General features: G+C 42.1%; 1 protein-coding gene across 9 annotated transcripts in view; it reads right to left on the bottom strand.

Moving 5' to 3' along the window:
* Window positions 1–27,975, bottom strand: part of MAST4 (microtubule associated serine/threonine kinase family member 4) — a 508,313-nt gene that overhangs the window by 279,623 nt on the left and 200,715 nt on the right. For 5 of the 9 annotated variants that reach the window (XM_084880872.1, XM_084880862.1, XM_084880870.1 and 2 more), the window contains exon 1: window positions 26,348–26,401. The exons of the other annotated variants lie outside the window; for them this stretch is intronic. In XM_084880872.1, the coding sequence (XP_084736998.1) occupies window positions 26,348–26,386 (39 nt within the window). In that variant the 5' untranslated portion in view covers window positions 26,387–26,401. Of the gene's footprint in view, window positions 1–26,347; window positions 26,402–27,975 lie in introns of those variants that run through there. 9 annotated transcript variants of the gene reach the window in all.

Here is a 27,975-nt window from a genome sequence, read left to right as displayed (position 1 = left end):
CTGTATCTATGAGTTTGTTTCAGGGTTTGTTGTTGTTGTTGTTGTTCATTTATATTACTCTTTAGATTCTCATATAAGTGAACTCTTATGTACTTGTTTCTCTGACAGACTTATTTCACTAGCATACTACCCTCTAGGTTCACCCATGCTGTCACAAATTGAAAGACTTCATTCTTTTTTGCAGTCGAGTAATATTCCATGGTACATCTGCACCACCACTTTTTACCCACTTGTCTACTGATGGGAACTTGGGTTGCTTCTAGAGCTTGACTATTGTAAATGATGCTGCAATGAACATAGAGGTGCATACATTCTTTTGAATTAGTGATTTGGGTTTTTTCAGATATATAATCAGAAGTGGAATTGCTGGTCCTAAGGCAGATGAACCTCTTTCCTTGTAAAAGAGCAACAAACCAGGATAGCAGATGTTATTGTCTCGATCAAATTGCAAGATCCTTAGAGGAGAGTAAATGTTCTTGTGAATGAGTTTTTAAATAAGAAACGGTTGTATATAGCCTTACTGTGTGCTAGGCTCTAGTGCACATTATGTGCATTAACTACGTTAATTGTCATGGCAGCTTTATGAAATGAGCACTATTATTAGCTCCATTTTATAGACGAGAAAATAAAGGTATAAAGACATTTTAAAAATGTGACTTAAGTCACAGAACTGATAAGAAGTGGAGCTGAGATTCAAATCCAGGCAAGATTGGCCACAGAATCTGTGCTTTCAACCACAGCCCAAAGAGCATCTCACTGGTCTTAATGGAGCAATAATAATATATGTTGATCAAGATAGCTGATCAACTTGGCTTTTTAAGTTCAGTGACCTCAATGTGCTGAGATATTTTATTTCTTTTTAAAAAAAAATATGTTCTTGTCAATTTTAAGGAGAGAAGAAGGGAGAAGGGGTGTGTACATAGAGAAACACCAATGCGAGAAAAACCACATCAATCAGCTGCCTCCTGCACACCCGCCTCCGGGATTGAGCCCATAACCAGGGCACATACTTTGATTGGGAATTGAACCCGGTGACCTTTTTGGTGCACAAAACAATGCTTAATCAACTGAAACACACTGGCCAGGTCGAACCAGGATATTTTATAAAACACATGCAAAACCTTACTGCACAACTGTCTAATTCTCGGAGAGCCGAAAACATGGGAGGGAACATGGATGAGGAAACATCTATGGATGAGTTTTCAGTCATGCTATATTTATTATGTTAAAACACACACACACACACACACACACACACACACACACACCCTTGTTACTACATTCAATTGCTATCATTAAAAAATACTGTCTGAAGAAAAATGACAAAACATTTCCTATCTCTAGAAGTCAGGAATACAGGTGTTTGGTATATCATCCCCTATACTTTCCAGTATTGTTATGAAAGTTTCACATTTTTAAAAGACCACATTTAACAGATGGTCATGTAACGTGTTGCCATGATTCTTGTCTAGATCAACACTTAAAGCACAATCCAAAGATGGTCCTACAATAATATGGCATAAGGGCCATCTTTGCGCAAATGCACCGCGTTTGATTCAAAATCAGATACAAAGAAAATGAGATTTAAAATCAGGATGGCAATCAGCCAGTATGTGTCTCCCTGATGAAGACAACACACAGGAATTTCTAATCTTGTCCTCCAGACAGCACTGACATTGACTGGCACATGTGAGGGCAATTAGTAACTCTTCAAAACTGAGATCAATATCTCACTTGCCTTTCCTTCAAGAGGAAAAAATAAATAAATCTCATTCCCCAACCCTTCTCACCCCCCCCCCCCCCACACACACACACACACACATCAGCCTCAGCTGCACCAAGCTGGTACTAAGTGTCCCATCTCAATCACACCCACGTGCGTTTTTATACTTCAGCCACAGGCATTCTCTGATGCGTTTTTATACTTCAGCCACAGGCATTCTCTGAGACCATGGGAGCCTGCTGGACCTAGAGTGAAGAGGAGTTAATACCAAAGGACAACCTTTAACTACTGGGGGACAGGATGGCGGTGGGGAAGCTCAACCTTCCTGTGAGAAGTCCTTCAGGTGGACAATTCTGGGAGGGTTCCTTTTGATGGGTCTCAGGAGGTCCCCGTGAAGTGACATCATTGCAGCAATCTTTCACCTCTTCCCTTCCATATGCCTCCTACTTGCCTCCAAGTCTTTGTCTCCAGCTCTGCTTTCAGGAGAAGGCAAAGTAAGAGACAAATGCCACCTAATCCAACTCAGAGTGAATTTTTTTCTAATTCATGGATTCTACTATTTTTTTTTAATAGGTAAGTGTCAAACAGCGTATCGATGTGTAATCCTAGTTCTTTCACAAACTCAATCAATAAGCATGTACTATGTGCTAGGTGGTATAGACACAAAAGCTAACCTCAAGGAGACACTGCCCCTGCCTTCTTAGGAAAGGCAAGCTTGCAAAATTTTTTGTCAACCCTGTTTATGCAACCTCACTAACTTATTTTAAGCTATGACTTATTACAAATGTCTAATGTCTGCTGACTCTCTATGTAGTTTATTAAATATATAACTAAATGTCTTTGCTATATTAATACATTTTGTGTTCAATGCAAGATACCTAAATATTTGTTCCACCTACTCAAAATATAACTTGTATATTTAGAAACGAGTTCTGACTTTCTTCACCACAAAAGTTCTTACAGGAATTGGGCCTTTTCCTTCCATTCATTCAAAAAACTATTCCCACAGGCAGAAAACCCATGAAGCAGTGATTTGGAAAACTTTATGTCCAAACATTATGTAATATTTTCCAACTTAACTACTTGGAAGTCTACATTCTCCTCTTACTCTCTGATGAGACTCAGTGGCCATTGTGCAAATCCAGGATAAGCACTTAAACATCACCGAACAATATTACTTACGTGTGACTTCCATCTTTTGTGACAGATTTTTCCTTTTCATGTGACACTAACTGGGAAGAGCAAATGGATAAAAGCAGGGGCATTCTCTTGCTTATTCACAAAATATTGTTTTAGTGCTGTTTGTTTGTGTAAAAACAATAACATCAACTTTCCCACAGTATCTCACACAGTTCAAGGAAAATAGAAGAGAAATACAACCACTGGAATATATACAAAAAGAAAGATAAGAGGGAATGATTCTTCAGTTACGAATGGGATCATACATAGAAACACTTGTACCAACAAAACCGTGTGAAGAGAATAATTAAACATTCCAAGGAGAATGTTAACTAAATTATCACAGTGGTTGTGAAGCCTTTTCGAGCAGGCCTCTATTCTCTTCCCATTCTTACGATCGTCTTTAACCAGTCATGGCTTGAGCAAATGTCAATTTTCATTAGTAGCAATGCTTGACATCCACCAGTCCTGGCATTAGGCCATGGAATAGAAGATTCGGAACAGAGGTGGGGGGTTCACAAAAGAACTTGAGATATATTAACCACCCTCTCTTAGACTCCCTTTTGCCTTCAACCCGGGGATGCCACCCACTAGACACTGTGAAGAGGAGGATGTCGTCCAATTTGTTTTCCAGTTTCAGATGCAGTGGCACTGTGCTCTTCCTCTGCAAGTCAGCACCTTTCCCACCTGTTCCTTCACTCCCCCCACTCCAACGGAATATAATGGGAATTCTAGTTAAGGAGGGAAGAAGATCATTTTTATAGCTTATTAGGGTGTCCTTTGGAGAATGCTAACACATATCTCAGCAACTTTTGTAAACTCACAGCGCATAAATGAGCTTTGGAATTTGCACTGGAATGATAACTTCTATACTCAAATTTAGCCATGTTTCTAATTTGGGGGGTGGGGGAGAATAGCATAAATTAATGGATTTTAGCTATGCAAATTGTTTTTCAGCCCAACCACTTTGGAATAAGAAAAGGCTAGACTACTCAATGGTGGGCAAACTGTGGCTCTTTGGCTCCTTGAGTTTTTAGCAAAGGCCAGCTTAGGAGTACCCTAATTAAGTTAATAACAATGTACCTACCTATATAGTTTACGTTTTAAAAAATCTGGCTCTCAAAAGAAATTTCAATCATTGTACTGTTGATGTTTGGCTCTGTTAACTAATGAGTTTGCTGACCACGGGTATAGGGGATAAGTATAAATTGGGAAGCCAAAGAACTACAGGTCTGTTTCCACACAGACAAACCGTATGATGTCCTGGCAATTTATTGAACGTCTCTGAGCCTCAGTTTCCTCTTCTATAAAATGGGGTTAATAATACTGAGCCAGGCCATTTTGAGGATTGAAGCTAATATACATAAAGAGTCTAGCAGAGGATCTAATAGTTATGTGGCATCCATTACTCTACGGAAGGTTATTATTATGTATTTTCAAAGTATTTCACTGTATTGAACCCAATACTAAAACTGTCCATGGAAATCATCTTTCACTAAAAATAACAGGAGTTTAGCTAGTGCTGGATACCTCTTTGGGCTATACAACAAGGCCGTTCAAAGCAGGTAATTCTCCAGGACCTCTCCAGCCCTAAAAATAAACAATACAATGAAATTGGGTTCCAGTTAGCACATCTAACACAGTCCAAAGAGAGGGTATATATGGAAACTGCTCTTGAAAAGAATTTTTCTGCCATTAATTCATGCCCACGTGCAGGAGGAAATCGGCAGAAAGATAACATGACAGGAAGAGACCCGACAGAGGGGGCCGCACACTCCGTAACGGCCCAGGATCACGCTGTGCAAATAAACACACAGAGGGCTCTGTCTAACTAGGTAGCACAGGTTTTAAACAGCGAGAAAATGGTGACTCTAATGAGTCATGTCCCAAGGAATGAGAGAGTCATCAAGCCGAAGCAGTATCTCACCCAAATTAAACTGTCCTGTGAGAGCAGCGGCCAGCACAGAGAGCACGCACCGGGGGCCACTCGTGGCATCTGCCTGACTCTTGTCACGGGTGTTAAATTCTGCGTAACAAAAATTTGTAACTAACGGTTGGTTCAAATTGCCCGGCAGCCTAATCAATTAGACTGGCTGCCCCTGCCCACTCTCCCATTAAACTCTAGTTAAGGGGATGCCCTACCGGCTTCTCTCTTCTCAGAGCCCATCTGCTAAGTCTTTCCATCGATACATGTATATAGATAGCGAGATAAATAAATAGGTAGGATTGTGGTTCTTGCACACACACACACACACACACACACACACACAGAGCAGGGCCAAAGGAGATGGACTACCGGGCTAAAGTCTCCTTTGTTTTTAGATGGACTACGGGGCTAAAGTCTCCTTTGTTTTTAGAATGACTTGAATCATTCTAAATGGCAGAAGACTGAGATTACCATCTATGGGGAAATGCTCAGCCTGCACCGAGTATAAATTCTGCCTAAGCAACCTCTACTGGCAAGAGCAACCCTCTCCCCATTCCAGGAGAAGATTCTTCCCACTTGGAAGCAATGTTAAAAAAAAAAAATAAAAAAAAGACTTAAAAAGGGTTTGTTCTCTCTCTCCCCGCCGCCCCCCTTCCTCCTTTCTCTCTCCCTCTCTCCTTCCCTCCCTCCATATATATTTGAGGGTCTAGATTCGAAAGGAAACACAGACACAAGTATCAAAGACTACAGACAAGTCCTATTCGGATTTCCAAATAAAAATGCAGTTTTATGACTCTGGGCAGGACACGTGCTCTCCGGTGTGACCCCAGGCCCCGCCACTCCTTATTGGCCCCCCCGTGGGCTTTATACGTGTCTCTTATGTTTCTGGCCCCTGAGGATGTTTTAGTTTGTTTCACCTTCCCAAACTGTGTATTTAAATAGCTAAAAGAATACCTACCTATTCAAAGGCCAGAGAATGAGGGGGTGGGCCACCGTAGGACAGGCTTCTGCAATCAGGTTAAACCAGAAGACTCGCTCCAGGACATTAGTGCACTTTTTGAGATGGGTGGAGGGTCACGCTTGTTAGGCATGAAGCACTTTCTCATTTAAAAATTACAGCAAACACACCTCATTTTATTGCACTTCACAGAGGCTGTGCTTTTTATAACTTGATGGCAAGAGCATCTACCAGCAAAAAGATTAGGATGTTGTTGATCTGGAACAACATCCACACTATCTCCAGGGTATGATTGTATTTAAAAGTTCAAGCACAGCCGAAAGTGGTTTGGTTCAGTGGATAGAGTGTTGGCCTGTGGACTGAAAGGTCCCGGGTTCGATTCTGGTCAAGGGCATATACCTTGGTTGCAGGCACATCCCCAGCAAGGAGTGTGCAGGAGGCAGCTGGTCGATGTTTCTCTCTCATTGATGTTTCTAACTTTCTATCCCTCTCTCTTCCTCTCTGTAAAAAATCAATCAATCAATAAATAAATAAAAATCAATATATATTTTTTTTTAAAGTTCAAGCACAGCCACGAAGAAGAACTCCAGCATTTGCTATGCATAGGGTGGCAGAGTGCACAGACCAGAAATGAAAGCACCTTCATCCTGATAGTTGCTATTTCGATAACTTCAGGTCAGTCACTTTATTTCTCTGAAATGCGGGTTCTTAGCCAAAAGACGAAGGAATTAAGCTAGATTACATCTAAGGTTTCTCTCTGGGACTTAAAATTCTATGACTCTCTATTTCTAAGCACCCTAGGCCTGAGCTGGTGAAGAAAAACTCTTTTTTTTTTTTTTTTTCTTTTCTTTTTTTCTTACAGAAAATCTCCACACTGCGACCCCGGAGGAGTGACAGAGTCCAAGGCAAATCAGACGGAGTCTTTCCCCGGGATGCTGCAGTGAGTCAGAGGGTGTGCAGGCAGGGGCAGGGATCCAGGGCTCATCATCTTCATTCTGGCTGATGCAACCCCTGTAAGTAATTGCCTCGTGCCTGTGAGGTAATATGCTTTTTGCCAATTAACATTACGGACCCCATTAACATCCGAATGGACCTTGACAGAGTCTCCTTTATTTCACACACAGCTTTTATCAAATTATATTTCTTTCTAAACTTTCTGTTCTGATTATAAAAAAATAACATGTGACAGGTTCACAATAGAACGTCTCAAAGACACAAAGAGAATCAAAATCACCCGAAACCTAACCCTTGAAAATACACTTTATCAATCATTTACCACATGTCTGACCATGTATTTGGGATGTAATAGGGGACAGGACACTGTTAATCTCAAGAAGTTTACAGACTCTGGGTGTGGAGAGAGACAAGAGAATGGGCGATTGTGATAGGACCTGAGCAGGTGCTAGGGACCTGCAGACGGGACATCTTACACTGGCTTGGGTGTTTAAGTAAAAAATTGCTTCTCTGTGGGGGAAAATAGTCTAAATAAATTTAGAAAAAGCAGAAGGCGGAGTAAATAAATATATATAGAGGGGAAGAGAAAAGGAAGGCGGGGCAGGGGGGAGAGGAAGGAGAGGAAGGCCAGGAGGAGGACAGAGATGGATAGAAAAGTAGGATGCAGGAGAGAGATGGAGGCAGCAAAGGGCTGGGGTCGGGAGAGGCAGACAGCTCCAAGCAGAGGGCAGGGTGTTTCCTTGGTGAAGATCAGATAACAGATTCTCTGGGGTAGGAAGCAGAGTGGAGTAAATAGGACAAAGTTAGACAGAACCTTCAAAATCTCGATCAACTCTGCAGAAAATGCTTCCTGGTCAACCTCTGAGGCATAGAACACCCGTTTGGCTACATCCCAATTCAAAGATGTCCAAAAGAATCAAGGGAACCCACATCAAGACACCCCCAATTATCCCGGCTACTTTCACTGAGTCAAGTAGGTTTCCTATTTTGCAGAGACTTGGACCTTCACCAAAATTCCACCTCATCAACTGAGGATGTGAAAGGAACGTGAAGGTGGAGTGGGTAGCACAAGAGCCAGCCGCCTGCACGTGAGTGACACAGCTCCCTGCTCAGAGCACACCAGCCAGGGCCTAGCCTGTGCCCCGTGTACAAATGCTGCAGCTACGGACATATGTGTGGCTTGGCACGAGCAGTTTAGGAACTGGATTTTCCATTGTGAGCACTACAGACCACAAAGTTGAGGATGTTTCATAAAGTCAATGTACCAGAAAGAAGAGAAAAACAGGGAAGAAAAGATGAAAAAGAAATGGAGGACTAAGAAAAAAATCTCTAGCCAGAACACCCTACTTCCACACTTCCTAACCCTCACACACTGCAGCTAAGAGCCAACAGATGTGAACAATCTGTTTAGAGGAGCAATGATAAGAGACAATAACAATATAAAGTTTTATGCGGACTTGCCACTTCAGATACTTATCACTGTCAAACCATTTAGGATAAAAATTATAACAACTGAGGCTAACTGATCGCTAGGGAAGTCATGCCTAATAATTCTTCACTTGCTAAACCAACAAAACAGCTGCCTGCTTTTATGAGGTTAGCAGAGCAAAAGCACAGATATACTCTTCAACATGTTTTAATTAAGGGGAAACATACTAAATTTACTTTGGCACTGAACTAAAAATTTCTAAATAGTCAAAAGGGAAACTCACCACCTTAAGCAATTAGTAACTAAATAAAAACCACAAAATAGGATTCCTTTTGTTCCAAGTAACAAACTACCCAAAACAGAGCAGCTTACACAATATAAGAGTTAGCCACTCTTTAATTAAAAGGTTGATTCAGCAGTTTTACATTATGGAGGACCAGGTTTCCTTGTATCTCTTGGCCCTGCTTTCCATGGCACTGCCATCTTTTTAAGAAAGCATTCTTCATACACCCAAAATAGCTTTGAACTACTCTTAGGGTATGTCTCTCTAAATTAATTCCCAAGAATAAAAATCATCTGTGCCCTGGTCAGTGTGGCTCAGTTGGCTGGGCATCAGAGATTGCTGTGCACCAGGAGATTGCTGGTTCAATTCCCAATCCAGGGCGCATGCCTGCCCAGGTTGGCGGCTAAATCCCCCCCACCCCCAGTAGGGGGCAAGTAGGAGCAGCTAATGGATGAGAGCTCTCACATAGCTGTTTCTCTCCCTTTCTCTCTCTCTAAAAAAAAAATCAATAAACTATCTTTTTTAAAAAAGAAAAGACCTCCTCTCTGTAAAAAAAAAAATCAATAAAATATATATATTTATTTTAAAAAGAAAGAAAGAAAAGAAAAAGCATCTTTGCCTCAACATTCCCAATAAAGTGACACAAGACTCCATTTAAGTCCCGTGCCATCCCTGCAATCACTGTGGTCCATGGGACAGAATATGCTGTTGGCCCAGTTTATATCGCATGCTCCCCTAGACCTGGACAAGAGTTAGCTCTCCCACAACCAGATGTAAATCAGGAGCCACTGAAAAGGAAGAAGAAGGGAATGGATGCCACACAAATATTCCTCATCGGAGGACCATGGCTCCTAACTCAGTAAGGTCTCAATCTGGTTAAGTCATACAAAGCTATAGCTCCAAATCAAAATTACTTTCCATAATAAAAGCAAGAACTGTTCCTAGACACCATTTTATCTCCAGATCTCTTTGGAGGTCTTTCACACTATCTTTAAAGCAGGAGGAGTACCTTAAATAGCAACTACAACTTAAAATCTTCCACCTTTTTTCTCTGAGTTATTCACTTCTTCCTGTTTAATAGCATGGCTCTCCATACACCAAGTAGTTTATGAAGTCCCTCCAGGCTTCAAGAGGATGTCTCAGAGATTTAAAACTACAATATATCTCTTCTGACACAACTACATAATTTACAATCACAGATTATCTATATTTTCTCTAGAACCCAAGTTGTTAATTTCTAGCAACAAACAAGAGGACCTTCCATAGACCGACACAATACAGCCTGCCTCTTAGGGCAGGGATATTTCATCCTGCCTCCTGTGGATAAAATATCCAGAGCTCATATCTAAGCTTGGAGTTGCAAAAACACATCATTTTCACACCTCAAGGTGACTGGGAGAGTGTGGATGAAGGGAACTCATTACTGCTTCTATCCAGCTCCTCCCTTCTCAGGAGCACCCTGCCACACCCATATTATCCATCTTATCCTAGACAAAAGCTCTAGGGAACTTGTCCCAGATGATAATTATCTGTTGGGCTGCCTGCCTTTCCCACCTTGGACAGGCAAGAAAACCATAAGGCCATTAAGAATGTGGTCAAGCTGCCAGGATTTGAATAATGGCATCCAGTTTTTGAACCCAGGCTCTGCCATTTAATAACGCTATGAACTTTGAGACCCAGAAAGTTAACTCCTCAATTTTCACCTCAGAAGGTGGAGGGTATCAGTACCTTTCTCAAGGGGTTGGTTGCAGAAGTGAAATGAGCTGTCATGTGTAAAGCATGAAGAGTGGTGGCTGGCGCATAGTAGCTCAAGGAGTGCTGGTGTTTCTGAGGGTTACTGTAGCTATCGGGAGAGCACCCTTAGGTCCCAGCACAAAGTAGGAGCCAATATACACTCAGTGAACCCATCTCTCTATTTTTAATTTATTAATTTGGTCCTTAACAAGTGTTCCTAAATACTATTGACCCTAATTAATGGGGTTATTTTCTAGGTCCTTGTTTTCCCCCTCTAATGCTCACCTGAGGATATTTTCTTCATTGATTTTCAGAGGGAGTAGAAGGGGGAGAGAGGGAGAGAGGAAAGAGAGAATAACACTGATGTGAGAGAGACACATCAACTGGTTGCCTTCTGCACGTGCCTCTACTGGGAATCAAACCTGCAATCCAGGAATGGAACCCATGGCCCTGGGGTGCACAGGGTGATGCTCTAACCACTGCCCACGCCTACTAGGGCTCTAGGTTCTCCTTTCTTCTCAGACTCTCGCTGGGTGATTTCATGCATACCCAAGGCCTCAGTACGCACCCAGATGATAATGTCCCCTAGATCTCTATCTCCAGGACATTTCTGTCCTTATCTCTCCAGGCTCATACATAGCCTTCTGGTCTACTAGCTATCTCTCCTGAACTTCCTGAAACTTAACAGAATAGAAATCAATTGCCACTCTCCATCATTGGTGTTATGCTTCTAATAAACTGGTTAAGTGTCCTCTTATGTGCCCCGGCATCCAATATACTCACCCTATTCCTATACCCATCCGCTTATTAAGTAGCTACCATGTGACAGGCTAACCATCAGAACACTTACCACTCTGCATGTAACTGTCTGGCTACTAGGCTGCCTTCTCCACTTTTGGGCCATGAGCTCCCAATGACGAAGGGTTTTGGATCACATTTGCCTTCGTATCCCCAAACCTTGCACACAAATTAAAACCTCATGACAAATACCTGTTGGGTGATAAAATCCAAAGATGCTTTCTCAAATCAAAGCGATATTCTTAGGCTATGTCCAAAGCAATGCTGTTTTTAATAAAGACAGGAAGAAGATGAAGCATGTGCCTGAAGGTTTAAAAGGTCATATAGTCTATAACTGAGGAAACCTAGGGGGCAAACTGTGGAAAGCAGAAATCAACAGCCCCAAGACACACACACACACACACACACACACACACACACACACAGCTGGCTGGGTCCAGTTGTTAAAGATGAATGCCGGACTTCACACCAGTTTTTTAGTTGAGAACAACTTAAGGAAAGCATCTGACAATGACGGGAAGGACTCCTGTAATCAAAGACACCCTCCGCATGTGAGCAGGCAGGAAATGATGCAGCCACTGTTCACCACCACCCCTCCCCAACCCAGCATATCCTCACCACCACCCCCACCCATCACATCCACCGGAGCACATCAGAGGGCCTGACAAAGCGGCTGAGAGCTGAGAGAGCTGCTGAAAGCAAGAGAGAGTGCCCAATCACAAAACCGGGCAACTCCTTTCTGCTCCAAGCATGGCAAGGAGGTACCCGGGCCCAAGCATGGCCCAGTTCTGAACATGAACATGTGTTAGTGTCCCAGACCTGACCCTGTGTGGAAGTCACAGAACCCTTGAGTCCATTGTCAAATGGCTCCCAGAAAGTGACAGAAAGCTTAATTCAAAGCATCCAGGAGGCCGAAACCGGTTTGGCTCAATGGATAGAGCGTCGGCTTGGGGACTGAAGGGTCCCAGGTTCGATTCCGGTCAAGGCCATGTACCTTGGTTGCGGGCATATCCCCAGTAGGAGTTGTGCAAGAGGCAGCTGATCGATGACTCTCTCCTATCGATGTTTCTAACTATCTCTCTCCCTTCCTCTCTGTAAAAAATCAATAAAATATATATTTTTTTAAAAAGCATCCAGGAGGACGAGGCTTAACAAAGGATTTCATCTAAGTCTATGTCCCTTCTGCCAAATATAATGCTGGATAGTGGGTCTCTCACGACTGAAAGCTTTATCAGAAAAAGTGAAGGCCATCACCAAGTGGCAGCCGGCAGGAAGCTGGCTGGGAAGAAGCTCTGGATGCAGTGAGGAAACATTCTCTCTGCTCTGGTCAGGTGAACACAGCTCAGGAAAAGGGAGTTCTTGAAATCATTAACTGCTCCAGGAGGCCAGACTGGAGAGAAGATCAAATAACCAAGGAACCTCCTTGCTGACACACAGCATTCTTTTAAAGTACTTGACGAACGGGAGGGGGTGGATGGCAGCACAGGTGAGAAGACCCGTTTCAGGGCCACTAACGTGACAGCTGTGAAACAAAGAAAACCTGTGTCCACATCAACGCTCCGTCTCACAGAAGCCTTGTCACTTCCACGTACTAACAATTCAGGTTTTCTCTGGGATAAAACAACAGGAGGTGTTCTGGAATTCTTACCCATTTTTTTGCACAGAGTAGATTTAAATATAAACAGCTGTGGATAATGCCTGGCGTAGGTGTATATATGTAAATGCATCTCCACAGAAACACACAGGATCTCATTTAAGTGCTACATCCCAAATAATTTCAATGGCCTCAAGTTGTCTAGGCTAGGGTGGCATTAGGGATGCAAAGTTTCGTTCATGAAATTTTAAATAATGGTGATAAGATTTATCCAGACATACAAGCGGAACCTAAATATAAAGCACATGAATAATAGAATGTGCATGAATTTTGAATGCTTTTTTTTTTCTCTGGAAGAAAACAAAGAACTGAACGTGTGAATTCTTATTGGAGCTTCTAAGTGTTGCCTGTATTTGCACTTCAATCGCTTGCAAGGTGAGCTCTGTGAAATTGGTCAAATGTATAGACTCTCATCTCTCCTCCACCCCAAATCAGTCAATTAGCTTCCAGAGAAAGTGGCAAATACAAGTTAATAGCCACATCTCAGAACCTATTCCAGCGGACAAAGATCGAAATAATTTCAAAGCAAGTATGTTGACACAGGTTTTCTAGGAAACAAACTGGATAGGAAGTGTGCAACACCAGGAGCTAAGAGGTGATGTGGGAAGTGAGCACACACAGGGAAATGAAACAGACAAGACAGAATACAACAAGACCTGCACAACAGGGAAAAACAGGCAAAAGCCAGATCACATCTAAAGACTGTAACAGCAGGCAAAAAGGTAAGTTTAGCAGTTTTTTTGTACTTTTAAGCAGAGGCAAAATTGTCTATGCCAGCTCCACCACCCTAATACAGACATGCTATGAATACGAGTCCCCTGTCACCCCGCACCTCAGCCCCTTCCATGCACTTTGATGCTAAGTCTCCCCGCAGTAGCATTTTCAGTCCTCTGGTTGAAAGCCTTTGCTGGCTCCAGATTAGCCACTCTGTGCCCTTTATAAATGCCCTTATTCCAAAAAAGTTACTTTTTCATGTATAAATATACTTAATACACAAGTATTACATATCATGCCTTTCTCACTGTGGCACTTTTACCAGGTATTCTTTCATTTTCTCCCTTCGACAGTCTTTTACCTTTCCTTTTAGTAAAAGCAGGGAATCTAGACACCACTAGGAAAGTAAAAAATGGAAGGTGTTATGCTTGGCTCAAAGTAGGCACTCAAAAACTAGGAGTGGAGGCTTCAGCTAAAAGAAAGAAAGGAAGGAAGAAATACATGGATAGGGAACATAATAACAAAGCTGCTTTTACTAAGGGCCCACACACCTCACCTCACCAGAGTCAGTGCTATGGACTGAATGCTTGTGCCCTCCCCACCCCAATTCATATACGGAAGCCCTAATCGTGATTATACAGAGGATAATGGAGATGGGGCTTTGGGGAGGTAATCAGGGTGTGAAGAAGTCATAAGGTCACGAGTGTGGCGTTCTCATGATGAAATTAATGTGCTTATAAAAAGAGGAAGAGCCACGAGATCTCAGTCTGCACCATATGGAGATACAGCCAGGAAGTGGCATCCACCAATCAGGTAGTGGGATCTCACCAGATTTGGAATCTGTGGTACCTTGACCTTGAACTTCCTAGGCCGCAAAACTAGGAGAAATACATGGTTATTTTTAAGCCACCCCATCTGGGTTATTTTGTTATAGCAGCTTGAACTGACGAGGACAGTTAGAAATCCACCTACCTTTGCTGTAGTCCTCATAACAATCCTGCCAGGCAAGTGTCAGTGTCTTTATTTATTTATTTATTTATTTATCTATTTATTTATGTGTGTATGTATGTATTTATTTATTATTTACTTATTTATTTACTTGCTCATTACTTTTTTTTAAAAAAAATCCTCACTGGAGGATATATATTTATTGATTTTTTATTATACTTTTTAGAGAGAGGAAGGGAGAGAAAGATCCATGTGTGAGAGAAACATCAATTGCTTGCCTCCCGTAAATGCCAACCAGGGATCAAACCTGCAACCTGAGTATGTGTCCTTACTGGGAATCAAACCAGTGACCCTTCAGTGCACAGGATGAAGCTCCAACCAAATGTGCCACACCAGCCATCATAAGAGGAAAAAACACACACACAAAAACTAAGCTTCAGGAAAATTGTGATTTGCTCCAGAGCCACAATGCTAGGATGTGGCAAAGCTACATGGTGCAAGAAGAGCAGAGGGAGAGGAAGGCTCTGTTGTCTAGAAACAGCAACAACAGCCATGACTACGTCCGGCGTTCTTCCTATCTGCTTGACACTGTTCAAAGTGACTTACATGCATGCATTCTATTTCTTTTTACAACATTTCTAAGGGGTAAGTAGATTCCCATCTTACTGAGGGCAAAACTAAAGTTTAGAAAAAAGCAGCATGCCCAGAATAATGATGCCAGTAGTGGCGGACCCACATTCACACATTAGTCTTGCAGATGTCAATGCCACTGCTGTTCATCACAGCACAAGCTGGCCTCGGTATCCCTCATCCTGTCCTCATAATGCTGGGCATGCTGCTTTTTTCTAAACTTTACGACAGTAGATTTATTCTCAAGTTTGCAGGTAGATGATAGATCTGCTGGGCTTGGCTTCTGGCCACAGGTTATACAGATCAGCGTCACGGGGGGTTGTTCTGGGACCAGACTAAATGGGCAGTGGCTCCCAGGGCATGTCCTTCTCATGGTAGATTACCAAAGTGCAAGATGGGAAGTTCAACTGCACAAACATATGTCAAGCCTCTGCTTGTGACACACTCACTAACAGCTCATTGGCCAAAACCAATCACACAGCTGAGCCAGAGTCAAATGGGGAAAAGGGTCTCTGGCCAGCGTAAGAGCTTCTATCACAGAAGTTTGAAAATTTAAGGAAATGATTGAATCTACCAAGCTATCCAAATTTGATATGTATTTACCATAGTGTCTTTTAGTTGGATTGCTAATCAGTCAGTGGGAAATGAATCTGTGAGCTTAACAATGTACATTTGAAATACAGTTTTAATAGAAAAGTGTAAACAGTCAAGTCAATAGTATTATTCCATCTTCACCATCACAATGCTAAAATTAAGAAAGTAGGCAATCAGAAAATATAAGACTAGCAATATCTCATCATAAAAAAATATCATTAAGATGAAAATGATATAAAGTATTTCTAGACTTAGCTGATATCTCACTAACTTTGAGTGCTAAACTTAAAAAATCTATTAAAAATACTTAATTTTGCCGGCACCAGTTTGGCTCAGTGGATAGAGCGTTGGCCTGCGGACTGAAAGGTCCCGGGTTCGATTCCGGTCAAGGGCATGTATCTTGGTTGCGGGCACATCCCCAGTAGGGGGTGTGCAGGAGGCAGCTGGTTGATGATTCTCTCTCATCGATGTTTCTAACTCTCTATCCCTCTCTCTTCCCCTCTGTGAAAAATCAATAAAATATATATTTTTTTAAAAAATACTTAATTTTTTCTATAATCATTTCAAGACCATTACAATACACTCTATTTCCAACTCCCCATCACTTTCCTAAGGATTTGCATTTCCTCAGCATACTCAATTACCAGCCAGGAATCAGAAAGAGTTCCAGCTAATGAAGTTAAGTTTTGATCCTCATTTGTTACAATGAGAAGGAAGGAAGGAAGGAAGGAAGGAAGGAAGGAAGGAAGGAAGGAAGGAAGGAAGGAAGGAAGGAAGGAAGGAATGGAGGGAGGGAAAGATGGAGGGAGGGAGGGAGGGAGGGAAGAAGGGAGGAAAGGAAGGAAGGAAGGAAGGAAGGAAGGAAGGAAGGAAGGAAGGAAGGAAGGAAGGAAGGAAGGAAGGAAGGAGAAATAAAAGTTCAGTTGGTTTTATCAACCTGATTAAATGTCTTTGAATAGACATAAAGCAATTACAAACAGTATGTCAGAAAATTGATAAATTTACTTATATCATGTGCCTTTTTTGGTTGCACCCCCTATCTTCAATTACAGATACTCCATTTAAATGGAACAAAAATCTTGGCTGAGTTTGATGTAATCTCACTCAGGTTTTAAATTCACTCACTGTTTCAAGCAATACAGTACCAACCTCATCATCCTCATTTAAGAATGAATTGCTTTTTCCATTACAGACTCTAGTCTGAGATGTTTCATTGTTCCTTTTCAAAATTGTATTGTAATGAAACTTGTAGGCAAGTTGTCAAAGTTGGAAGCAATTTGAAAAGAAAAAAAAAAGAAAGAAAGAAAAATTGTATCTTCAAAATTGGATACATTATTTTCAAGGCCTGATACTAAAGCATAAAACTACTTTGCTCTCTATGTAATTTTAACCAGTCCTACAAAATAAGTGTTAAAATACACTCTATAGTAATTTTTTGAAAACTATTCTAACACAAATCTATCAGTCTGGGAGAAACTCTCTCTTTACTCAGTTTATTTCAATTAATTACTTGAAGCAGATGACTTCAGAATCTATATTCAGGCTTGACCTCTCTTGGGAAGTTAAAGTCCGTATATCCAACTGTTTCCTGAAATCTCTACCTTGCAGGCAACATGGGTGCTTCAAAGTCAACATACACAGCCAACCAGCCTATTCTCACCATCCAAATCAGTTTTCTGTCTTGCTCTTATTTGTCTCTAATTCTAACACCTGAAACCTGGAAGTCGCCTACAGCTTCCTCCATCCCTCTGGCCAACCATTATAACACGTCACCAAGACCCACTAATTCTTCCCTCCGTTGCCTTCTCCCCACTTCCTTGTCAGCATCTCAGTCCAGCAGCATCACCTCTTCACCTCCTCATCTCTAACCTCCTCGCTGTACTCAGCCCCTTCTTGGGCATTTGTCATGAATGGTCGACAGAACCGCTGACGGTTGGTAAAATATTTCTGCGCCCTGCTTAAAATCTCTCAGTGGCTTCCTATTGTTAGATGACAGTCCAAACCCTTCAATATGGCATCATTCTCAGGACTCTGCTTGTGACTGCCTGCCTCTCACATGTACTGTTTGCAGCAACTTGAAAAGGGTGCACCCTGTGTATCCGCCACACCTTCACACCCCCTCCCCCTCTGTTTCCCCCCGCCCTGGACTGCCCTTCCTGCCTAACCAGCACCTGCTCATCCTTCTCCAACCTGCAGAAATAGCCCCACCTCCACGAAGCCTTCCTGGCCTCCCACAGCAGAGCTGGGCACATCCCCAGGCGCTGTGGCTGGCATGAGTCTCAGCACTAGATTTTCAGAAACTGCTGTTGGTCTCCCCACCATGCTATAAACCCCTCACAGGTCGCTACCTTATTCCACTCAAATTTGTATTGCCAGAATCTGGAATGAAAGTGCAATGGTGTATATTTATAAGACATAGCCCTGTTCAATATACATTGCTGTTGCTATTCTTATTATTAAACATTCATTGAAAGAAAGGGAAAGGAGGGAGTCTGTCCCAGGGAGCTTGAATCAGTAGCATCTACACTCACAATCTAGGTAGAAGAGCAAATGTTTGGAGAACTCAAGCATGCATATTACTGAAGAGCATCTAGGATACGGGTTCCAAATCACAGGCGTTTGTTGTCTCTAGCATTAGGAGATATGCTTCAAGGGGAAAAGCTACTGCCTCACCATGCCTTCGAGGTGGTTTCCTGACATGAGCCACTGAGCATGTGCTAGCAATGTAAAACAGGTAAAATTGCACCTGGACAGCCCCCAGTGCCCTGGGTCCTCTCAGGGTAATGGTCTAGGGCTGCCTCCAGCCACACTGCTGTAATTGCCCCCCAAAGGTGTGCTGGTTAATGACTGAGCTCTCACATCACTACCTCTGCCATTATGTGGGAAGTCAAGAATGAGTACATCCACCCTTCACCCACCGCTCTACAAAAATAAACCCATGGTTTGCGGGATCAATCCCCAGTAAGGAGGCAGCCAATCAATGTTTCCCTTTCGCATCTATGGTTTTCTCTCACCCCTCTCCCTTCTTCTCTTTCTAAAAAAAATAAATAAATAAAAAATAAAAATTTATTTTTAAATAAATAAACCTAGCTCTCATTGGAAGAAAGGAGGCCAAACCTTATGTTTGGAGAAAGAGTAGTGGTACCTTCCCTAATCTGGGAGTTCCTTGAGCCTGAAATCCCCCAGGATTAGCAGGTCTCAACCCTGACGGCACACTACTGAGAAACACAGATTGAAATGACAGAGATTGCTAGGCTTTCGGCTTCAGAAAGCTCTGGGGTGATGCAAAAGTGCAGTCTCAGTTGAATCACTGTCCTAAGGGTTAGAGCTATGCATAGCCTGAATTGATTTACCTTTCTCAATTCTTAAAAAAAAAAAAAAAAAAAAAAAAAAAAAAAAAAAAAAAAAAGGCCCCAAATAAAAAACTATCTGTAAGAGCATTTCATTGATGGTGGTGAGGAATATAAAGTTTTTCTTAGACAATGAAACAAAAACATTTAAAAATAGGATCCCAGGTCTACTTCTTAAACTGGTTATAAAAGTAATAAATGTTTACAATAGAATAGTTCAAAGAAAAATAAGTCTTATGATCCCACCATCAAGATATAATGATATAAGGAATTAATATGCTAGTGTATTTTCTTCCGGTTATTTTAATAATAATAACAAATAAAAAGAAAATAGGTTCTTAAAAATTGTTAGATGTGATGATTATTTTTAGCCTCTTTTTAATTCATCCTCAGCACCTCTACAACTAAGGGTATTTTATTGGTTAGGAATTAACTAATCTGGCCAACATCAACCAGCAAGGATGGCCTTGAACGCTCCAAAGCTCATGCATGTTCTTTCCTTCTGTCCCCTGAGGCTATGTTTTCTCTCTCTCTCCCCACCCCCTACCCTTGCCTCGAACACATATATATGTATATGTATGTATATGCATGCTACCCATTTTTATGGTACATAAATGTATGCAATTGAGTAACCTGTTCTTTTTTTTTTTTTACTTGACATTATTATTGCCAGCTTTCCCCCTTATTAAGTATCTGTCCAAAGCATGCTTTTAATGGCAACATTGTCTTCTAACATGAGTGTCTCACAAGCTATTTGCCAGTCTGCATGCTTTTGAGACAAGTAATATGACTTCTAAGATACTATGAGAAGCTTTATTGTTACTCATAATTTATCTGAAATGCGTTTCAACTAAACTCAAACACTTTTAATTGATTGCATTAGTCTCCAGTGCCAACAATAATTTGATTGGTTGCTGCGTGCATATTGATCTTTGTAAATTCATGTAATTCTCAATTTTTATAGTTTATCTAGTTTGTTGATTATCTGGTCTTTTAGCCTCCTTTTGTCTTCTTCACAAATTATACATTCAAATTTCACTGTTTTAAACACAACAGTATTAAATTTTTGGATCTTGGGCTGAGAAATCTTTTCAGGCCACTTAAAACTTTAAAAATATATAATAAATAAAACCACGTAATTCTTAATAGAAGAAGCTAAGAGCTCAACAGTGAAGAAGCGGTGACTCGTTTTATCTAGAAAGCTATCACAACGGACTATGAAATCCAGTTCTAATCAGTGACGACCAGTGGAAACACACAGCCGGCTCTCTATCTGATTCTAACAAGCAAGCCGGTTCACCGAGGAGGAAAGAAAGTTTTGAGCACTGAACTCTAAGCTAATTTCTCAGGTGGGCCTCCCCTAAGAGACAACACACAAATAATGGACAGAGCTACCAGGGGGAGATTTACACAAAGTGCAAAGTGTCCTCTCACAGCCATTGCTTTTAGAAACCTTCAATAAAAGCCCAGGGCCTAATGTGAACTTGTAATTCTGTGAAGGGATTTCGAGGGGAGCGGAGATGGACAGTCTAAGTGCAATAGGACCTGCTACAGGGCAGACTTCAGGGAATCTGGGAAATGAATGGCAGGCGGTCTTCTGGGCTATCCCTCCCACACGTCACTCAGGATCCGTAGAGCAGAGCAATTCAGACGTGAGCCTGCTTGCAGGACCTGGAGTGCAGGTGCCCAGCTCACTGAAGCAAAGGAGACCCATGTGCTGCAGACACTAAAGGGGTTACACTAATATTTCCCAGGAGGAGAAAGAGCCTAATGGGGAAGACATCATTACACAAAATGGAAACCCACTGGGGACCATGAATTTTCACCCAAAAAAAACACACAAACAAAACAAAAGCAGCTTTGAATCTGTGCAATCACTTGAACTCAACTCAGGCCCCAGAGGTCTACACTACGAGGTCTGCACAGACTCTGGCTGGTAAAACGCTAAGAGCCAAGGGGCAGTTCAGGGAAAGTTCATCACAAACCAAGCTGCATGCACTTCCCCTGCCCTCTAGGCCTGCTCGCCATCCTGTGCGGGGCCATGGCACCTGGAGGCTCCCGTGTGGATTTGCTAATGGGGAGCACCAGCAAGAGTTAGGAGGATGGCCAAAACCAGTTCGCCTCAGTGGATAGAGCGTCGACCTGCAGACTGAAGAGTCCAGGGTTCGATTCCAGTCAAGGGCATGTACCTTAGTTGCAGGCACATTCCCAGTAGGGGGTGTGCAAGAGGCAGCTGATTCTCTCTCATCGATGTTTCTAACTCTCTATCCCTCTCTCTTTCTCTCTGTAAAAAAATCAATAAAATATATATATTTTTTTAAAGTTAGGAGGATGAAGGAAATGAAGGCTGAGATGTCTCCCTGAGGAGTCACCATACGCAGCTTGTGTCCCTTCACCTAAGGTACCTGCCGCCTGCCTTTTCCGTCCCCGGGTTCTGGAAATGCTGTGTCCCCCCTTCCTTCAGGCCTTGTGAGGTCACTGGCTTTCCTGTTGCTTCCAGCCCTTGGTATTGCGCCATTCCTTAAACTCACCCTACACATTTTAAACTGTTCTTTTATTAAACTCTCCTCAGATTACCCAATCCATGCATGTCCCCTTTTTAATTGCCTGAACCCTGCCTGATACCCATATCTAATTATTTAAAACCACACTAAGAGCCTAATTGGGAAGACATCTATAATACAGAAGGAAATGAACTAAGGTTAACTGAGTAAGTACTATGTGCCAGATATTGCACTAAAAGATGTTACTCTTCCATCTCTAAACACCTCAGTTTTAAATCTCCTGCAGAGGCAGACCCAGAGATCAGAGGGCTACGGAACTGGTCTACTGTGCCAGAGCTGTTCATTGTCACTGGACACATCCCTGACTCTATAGTTTCAGAGAAAGACACGCATCCTACAATAGTCCCTTCTTCAACCACCTGCCTGTTAGCCTCGATCTCCACCTCGGTCCCGGGTTTAACATGCCCATGTGGCTGTCCATTAGCTCCCTCAGGATGAGTAAAAATGCAGATTGTCCCTAATTCCGCCTGTCTACATTTCTAGTCTCCTCTCCAATTCTTTTCCTTTCAGATTTGTTTATTTTACACTATTTGGGGGGGGGGGGAGGGTGTATGTTAAGAAAACTAATTCTTAGTAGTCTTAGAGTGCAAAATAAAAATGGGAGGGAACATAAGATTTTGAGAGTGCTCCATCCTTATCCCCATCGGATCAGGAAACTAAAACTGGAGTCTTTTATTTCAGAGACAGAAACTGACCTATGACGGATAAGAAACACCACGGAGATGTGGCCACCACTGGCCTGAGGAATCAGGTTCCCACAACCACCAAAGATCACTTAGCATCTGGTTCTTTCTGCCCCAAACAAGTGTCTGTACCTTTCTGGGGACCTGGGGAGAACAGAAGAAGCGCCTGATCCCTAAATCTGATTCCTGTGGTCACACTCCAGCTAGACTTCTTCCTCACAACCACCCAGTCTTCAGATGAATAAGGACAGAGGGAGACTCCCGTGTAATGGCCCCGCTATTAAAGCTCGGGTAGAGAGTGTAAACACATCCGGAACCAGAGGAACACCGAGACACTGGGAGTTACATGACCTACACTCAGGCACACGGCTCAGGTAGTGTGACACCCAGAGTGTGAGCATCTACCTGCTTCTCTGCTTTCCACACTGAATGCCAGAGCGAGGCCAGTGGAAAATCAGAGCCCAGGCCAAGCTAAGGATGCTGCTTACTTCAAATAAGAAGGCAGTATGAGGTCATGTATGACAGGAAAAGAAGCAAAAAGGAAGCCAAGAAAACCTGAACACAAACCCAGAAGTTTAAATTATAAACACTCAGTTGTTAACTGACTGCACTATATAGGAAATATTTGTTTAATATTCTAGCCGCAGGTGACTGTCTAGAAGTGGACTGCAATGGTGATATTAACTTGGGGAGTGGAGTGATCAGAGCAGGTGACACCAGGGGAACAAATCACAAGAGGACGCAGGAGGGAGCTCACAGGAGGCCTCTCTGGGTACCTCCCCTGCAGTGACTCCTTCCCACTTTACGGATACCTGTTATTCATGCTTTTCTCGCCTTGGGATCCATCACATTAGGGATAGGGACACTTTCATTACAACAAATAAAAGGGAAACATATAACAGAAATCACTAAAACAATTTTCCCTGACAGTTAACAAAATATGTTCCACGTCTGAGGGACATTAGGCCCAGAAGGAGCCAGTTATCCTTTGATGAATTAGACCTGTCTAGAAATTCAAATTGCCCCAAGTCCAAGGTCTGCCCAAGCCCTCAGAACGTCCCATGTTTGGAGATGCAATATGAAAAGTTTCCCAGATTCTAACAGAGGCAGCCAATGGGGCCTCTCTCTCTCTCGTTCTCATTTCGAAGGCAGTGACTGAAACGCTATCAGTGGTACTGGAGCTATTAACACAGACCGCAGAAAAGATGGAAAAGCGCAGTCACCTCCAATGAACAACTCAGTTGTGCTGCTGTTCTATGAAGTAGTCATGCCTTAAGGAATTCTATGTTCTCACTAAAAACAATATTTTAAAGTCCAAATTTTTAAAAGACCACTAGCATGCCTTGTTTTAAGAGCTAAAGCAGTGGTCAGCAAACTCATTAGTCAACAGAACCAAATATCAACAGTACAACAATTGAATTTCCTTTGAGAGCCAAATTTTTTAAAATTAAAACTTCTTCTAATGCCACTTCTTCAAAATAGACTCGCCCAGGCTGTGGTATTTTGTGGAAGAGCCACAATCAAGGGGCCAAAGAGCTGCATGTGGCTCGGGAGCCGCAGTTTGCCAACCATGGAACTAGAGGTACCAGAATTCTAAAAATGGGTTCTAAACATATACTGCATTGTTTTATGTTTGAACATGCTGTATTATTAAGTTAGATTTCAGAGAATTGGAATATTTGTGTACTCCAGATTTTTCACTAGACTTTAAGTTATTTAAAGAACTGGTCAGTTCCAGCTCTAAGCATTTAATACTAAGCATTACTCAGTGTGACAGATCAGCAGACTCTTATTATTATATAAAGCCTATACAGCCTGTCATAATAACCCCTGTAAATAAAGAATGCTGTCTTCACTAGTGATTCTTCTAACTTAAAGACAAATTCAAATAACAAACAATTTCATCTCACTAGTAATGATATGGAATGTTATAAAGAACATAAATCATCCCTCACTTTTCAAGAACATAGTATTTATTGAGTACCTATTATATGTTAGTGTATTTATCATATGGCCTTTAACTTAAAAAAAAAATTCAATTATACCCACCTCCTATGTAGTCCATTCAAAAGTCCTGTGCTATGGTGTGCATTTTACAGAAGAATAAACAGACAATGAGAGTGTGTGTGACTGGCTCAAGATGGCCTAGAGTCAGGAATACAAAGGTGTAGGTATTGGCCTACCTTCATTACAGGTGCACTTCATTTGCATGCAGAAATGTTTCACAGAGTATGCATTTGTAAATTAACTTAATTCTTAAACTCACTAGGTGGCGTTACTCCAGGGAACTATACAGTGGCAGCTTTTGTAATACAAATAAATACTAAACCCTTGTATTTTGTAAATAGTTTTCTTACATTGAAATTTCTGCAAAAGCTACTCTGCATATATGATGTCGTAAAAAAAATTAGATATAATGGAAGTGGAAAACAAAACAGGCTTTGTTTAAGCAAAAGTAAAGTCACAATGAGATGGCAGAACTTTTAAGCACTTTTATATTGTTATCTCTCACAATGTGAAGATATTTATTACACTCATAACAGAAAGTAGACATTCATTACATAGATGATAGCAAGTGTAGTAAAAGTAAGTTAAGTACAACAAAGACCTAACACTATACGCAGCACTACGTAACAAGTGATGCTTCCTTTGTTTTGTTGCAAAGTCCTTAGATGGAAAATAGCTATTAGTTTAAATAGCAACAATAATGGCTTTTTCTAAAATTAAAGGTCTATGAAATCAATACTCGTCATGAGCACCACATTTCAACTATGTCCTCTGAAGCTGTGATAATATGTATTACTGAAACAAACCACACATAAAAGAAGAGTGCCTATTGAAAATACATTTAAAAACTCAAGTAAATGAAAGGAAGGAGAAAACTCTCAGAATTGCCATCAATTTGCTCATCATCAGAACCATTGGAAGTTTAATAGAGTTTATCATCTTCATAACAAAGAGCCTTTTCATATGCAACCAGTGACCCAAAGAGGATGTGGCCCCGCGCACACAGCTGTGCATTGCGAGAACTTTATAGATGTGATGAAAACAAAGAAAAGGAAACCCAGGGCAGTGACTAACCGCACTGTGCATTCAAAACAATGACCACACTGAAATCATTAAAGAGGCAGGCTGTTTACTTAGGTTTGGAACAATAGATGACATTTAACCCAAACTTCTCTAATCCCTCTTTTGTTTACCTGCAAAATAATCCTTAGTTTACCTATAACATAAAATTAGAATAATATGAATAATATTAGTAATTGATATTCAGAACAAAAAGCAGATAGCTAGACCAGCTGTCAATGACCATTAAGGAACATTTGAAAACACTTCTAAATGTGCTGTATATTCTGTACTCTCAAGCATGACATTTTTTTTAATTTTTCAAAAATAATACATGAGAGTTTAACAATGGCCAATGATTAGATTCTTTCATAGAGGAAAATATCACAGAAGGAAAAAAAAAAAAAAAAAAAAAGAGTTACCAAGGAGTTAAACATACTAATTTTGAACATACTTATATCTTGGCTTCCTTAAACTTACAAACTGCCAACAGATGTTTTTTTTTTCCCCCAAGTTTTCCAATTTGCCAAGTTTTAACTTGGAATCCATCTGAACACTAAAGTCAGAGTAATTTAACTGGAGAAACTTGGGCACCCAACACAAGGAAATAAGATACAACATATCTTTTCCTCGTCTCAACATAAACAAATGACAGGGAACGTGGATGGAGCTGCCAGCAGAAACTTTCATCTCACTGACAGGAGAGATCTCAGCAGCTGCTCACATCTGCAAGGCGACTGGACAGATCCTGCCTGGCACTGGGTTCGATCCCTGTGTTTCCAGAACGGAACGGAGTGGCCACCCTCCACAGACTTCCACCCGCACTGGGAGAGAATGCCACATCGGTTCATCAGCTGTCACTGCCAGCCCCGATTTTAAACTATTCTTGAACAACCAGCAGGAAAAAACAACCCAACCAACAAAGTAGCAAACTAAAAGTTGCATCTATTGTCTCTGGCCCAAGAGCCTTCCTCCTTGGACTCTGCCATGTGTCCCTGAACCCGGTAACTAGAGACTCCGCGTATCTCGTTGCCAAGTGGATACCAAGACCTGTGCACATTATCTGTGCCCGGGCGAGGAATGCAAAGGGAACTTTGAAACCCTCCGTGGCTGGCCGGTGGTGGCGACGCTACATTTCAAGAAGGGAAGGATCTCCTACCTGGAGCCCTCTTCGTCTTAGAATGCTGGACTCATCCATCGCCCCCTCCGCTGCCTCTGAGCCTCTCACCACCGCCTAGCCATGCTGCGCTACCTCTACTCTCCGCGCGCGAACTCGGAGCCGCGGCGGCCGAGCACTTACATCACGCCCGAGCTGATTGGCGCGGGCAGTCAGCTGGTCCCCTTAGTTATTCACTCCGGCAACTTCGCCGACAGACCGCCCTGGCTGGCAGCGGGGTGGGAGCGCGCAGCAAGTGGGCTGGGCACCTAGTGCATCCATCCACCCACGGGGCGGAGGAGGAGGCTCTCCTGTAGACAGGATCCCGCGGGGAACCTGTGCGTTCTTCTTCTGCAAATGCAAGCTCCTCGGGCATTCCCGGCGACCCATGAACCAGGGCTTTCGGCAATGGCTTTGGGTCAAGCCCCTTCGGAAGCAACTCTCAGGTCAAAGGGGCGCCGTCAATCAGCGGTGACAGACACCTCTGGGAAAGGCAGCCGCAGACCGGGACGGTGGGGGACCAGGGCGCAGCTAGTCAGCCAGGCAGCATCACCCTGCCTGGCGCCCATCCCTTCCGATGGCATCAATGAAAAAATGTAGCAGAACGCACGCACGCGCGCTCACACACACACACACACACACACACACACACACACAGGCTGCCTAAAATCCTGAAAACGGAGAGCTCAGGGCGGCAGCCCCACAGCCGCAGAACACTTGACACCTCCCCCGGTGAAAGCCCATGCATTTACATCAGTACCTGGTCAGTTCATTTCTTGCCCCCAAAATAGGACCATTTTAGATTTCAATTTCCCTCGCGATAGCAACTTCGTTCTTTTTTTTTTTTTTTTTTACCACCAAAATGTAAAAAGGGAGGAGAAATGCTAAGAGCCGTGATTAGTTGGAATAGTAATCTATTTATAGTCTATACGCAGATAAAAAAAAAAAAAAAAAAGATTCCCATCATGTGCAATTTCACAGTCTGTTTCAGCTTGTTTACCCTGCGCATCCTCATCTTATTTCAATTCAAAGCGACCAAGAGATGAATATTAAGTTTTCATTACTGGCCTGGCACGGGAGGGATAATATATAATGCCACCAATTTATAATAAATTATTCCCCCCTGATTTCCATCCTAAAGATATTTAAATGGAGAGAATATTTTGGTTCTGAGAGGCAAACACGAGGACTATCTGCAGTTTTGCTGGGAACCACATCCCATTAGACAAAAGTCTTTTTCTTGAAAGACTGTCGGAAAGGCAGGCATAAATTTTTAAAAAATCAGTAATTCCTAGATTTTACCTAATGCAGCTATCTAGAGATTTCTAAGTGTGGGAGTGGAGAGGGACGTGTCTAATGGATCCTTACCTATCCACCTGCTATTATACCAGCTTTTTGTCTCTTTCTGGCTGTCAACACACTATTAGGCTTGCTATCAATTGATTAGATTATGTCATTAAAAATAGCTCAGGGATTTATGAATCTAACCACCAAGGAAATTGATTGCGTTTTACGTTCCCTAACGATCTTTGCATATGTCTCCAGACATACAAAGAGAAACCCTGTCAAAAAAAAAAAATGCCACCACCGACTGGCAGAGGCATCAGCAGAGAAGGTGTCGGCGTGTTCCT

Source organism: Pipistrellus hanaki (genome assembly GCF_964339955.1).
Source record: "Pipistrellus hanaki genome assembly, chromosome: 4".
Classification (NCBI taxonomy): Eukaryota; Metazoa; Chordata; class Mammalia; order Chiroptera; family Vespertilionidae; genus Pipistrellus; species Pipistrellus hanaki.
Note: the sequence above shows the minus strand (reverse complement) of the source record. Positions and strands in the feature narration are given on the sequence as shown.